This window comes from Tenrec ecaudatus, chromosome 15 (genome assembly GCF_050624435.1).
Source record: "Tenrec ecaudatus isolate mTenEca1 chromosome 15, mTenEca1.hap1, whole genome shotgun sequence".
NCBI classification, from domain to species: domain Eukaryota; kingdom Metazoa; phylum Chordata; class Mammalia; order Afrosoricida; family Tenrecidae; genus Tenrec; species Tenrec ecaudatus.
The window spans coordinates 82,121,231-82,123,433 of NC_134544.1; the positions used below are offsets into that span (position 1 = coordinate 82,121,231).

At 51.8% G+C, this 2,203-nt stretch overlaps 1 protein-coding gene across 1 annotated transcript; it reads left to right on the plus strand.

Annotated features, from left to right (window-relative positions):
* Positions 1 to 477: 477 nt before the first annotated feature.
* LOC142427549 (lysine-specific demethylase 4D-like) lies at positions 478 to 1,947 on the plus strand. The gene has a single exon (XM_075532774.1). It carries the CDS (start codon positions 478 to 480, stop codon positions 1,945 to 1,947), a length of 1,470 nt encoding a protein of 489 aa, XP_075388889.1.
* The last annotated feature ends 256 nt before the right edge of the window (positions 1,948 to 2,203 follow it).

Genomic DNA, 2,203 nt, shown 5'->3' on the forward strand with positions numbered 1-2,203 from the left:
GGCCCACTTAATCTTGCCTGTTGCACCACATGGCAAGCATTTTAATTGAGTTTGACACCCCTGACTTCTGTTGAATGTTACTGAATTACTGTCTTTAGATTTACTTTTTAAAAATCCCTTGAGACACTCCTTGTTAGTGGAATTAGAAATTTCCCAGGATTGCAACAGAAGCTAAGTATCAACAGATAGAGACACCCTTCCAACTGAATAAACTTCCAGAGCAGCATAATGAGTCAGGAGCAATCTGGGAAAACCCACTCCATGTGCACAAATCCTGTCTCTTTGAGGGAAACAATAGTTGTCCATCATAGTAGAATTCCCTTGGTCAATCAGCATGCCTGGGGAGAGTGCATTTGCTCTCACAGAGCCATCAATACACTGCAAGAGATTTTCAGACAGAAAAAGAAACAAAAGCACAGCATCCCAAATACACAGAACATCCATAAGAACCGGGTTTTCTGACTTTATTTTGCAGCCATGAATTCCCAGAACTATCGAAGCCAGAACTCAAGCCTTAAAATCATGACTTTCCGGCCTACCATGGAAGAATTTAAGGATTTCAACAAATACATTGCTTACATGGAATCCAAAGGTGCCCATCGTGCAGGCCTGGCTAAGATAATCCCACCCAAACAGTGGACAGCCAGAGAGAACTATGACGATGTGGATGACATCCTCATAGCCAGTCCTGTGCAGCAGGTAACTACTGGGCAAACAGGTGTCTTTTTGCAATACCATAAAAAGAAGAAATCCATGACCGTGGAGGAGTATCGCCACTTGGCCAACACTGACAGATACCGCACTCCCACACACCGGGATGTTGACGATTTGGAGCGGACCTATTGGAAGAGCCGCATGTACAATTCTCCCATTTATGGGGCTGGAGTATGTGGCTCCTTATTTGGTGAAAACACTGAGCATTGGAACCTCAGACACCTGGGGACGATCCAGGATCTGCTGGAGCAGGAGTGTGGAGTTGTCATCAAAGGCGTCAATACCCCCTACCTGTACTTTGGCCTGTGGCAGACCACCTTCACTTGGCACACGGAGGACATGGACCTGTACAGCATCAACTACCTGCACTTCGGGGAGCCCAAAACGTGGTATGCGGTGCCCCCTGAGCATGGAGCCCGCCTGGAGAGACTGGCCAGGGAGCTTTTCCCTGGCAGTTCCACTGGCTGCGCGAACTTCCTGCGGCACAAGGTGGCCCTCATCTCACCCAGAGTCCTCAGGGAGAACGGCATTCCTGTTGGTCGGATCACCCAGGGAGCAGGCGAGTTCATGGTCACATTGCCCTACGGCTACCACGCTGGCTTCAATCACGGTTTCAACTGTGCGGAATCCATCAACTTTGCCACCCTGCGCTGGGTTAATTACGGTAAAGCTGCTTCTCAGTGCAGCTGTGGGGAAGCCAGGGTCACATTTCCCATGGACGCCTTCGTGCGCATTCTGCAACCCGAGCGCTATGAGCTGTGGAAACAGGGCAGGGACCGCACCTCCGTGGACCACGTGGAACACACAGCACTGACCAGCCCGGAGTGGACGGCCTGGAAGGGAGCCAGGACTCGTGCGATGGTCAAGGGGCGTCTGCGGTCCTTTAAGCCACGCAGGGCCAGGCGTCGCTCTCTGACTCTGGCTGCAGACAGTGGGCTTGGGGGCTGTGCACTGGTATGTCCTCGTCCCACAACCCACTCCTGGGCAGACAGCTCTACTGTGCAGCCTGAGGACCCTACCTTCATGGGTAGCAGTCCTACAGGATCCAGTGTCTCCCTACTTCCCACCTCAGTTCCATCTGCCCAGTATCTCCAGGCTTCACTAAAGGGTACTCGCACTAGGCGTCCTCGGGACTCCGATGCCCACCAGCAGTCTGTGAAGTCCAGGGCCAAGAGCCACACAGCAAGCACATTTGTACACCTGCCCACTCAGGCATTGCATGAGAATCAATAATCAACAGATGACTCTGGCCCTCGGAGATTTGAGATCCAGCATGCTGTTAAAGCTTCTCGGTGCTGCTGTGACCCCGATCTTCAGCCCATGGGACCCCCACTGAGTCCTGATTCTCTGATGCACCCTGGCCCCTGCCTGAAGTCACTGGACAACATCTCAGTGAATCTCCCGGACATGCTTGTGCTGAGTCCTCCTAATGAGTTTTTGACTTCTAAAATATTCTCCTGCTATGCCTCTATGCACAGTATGGCACCTC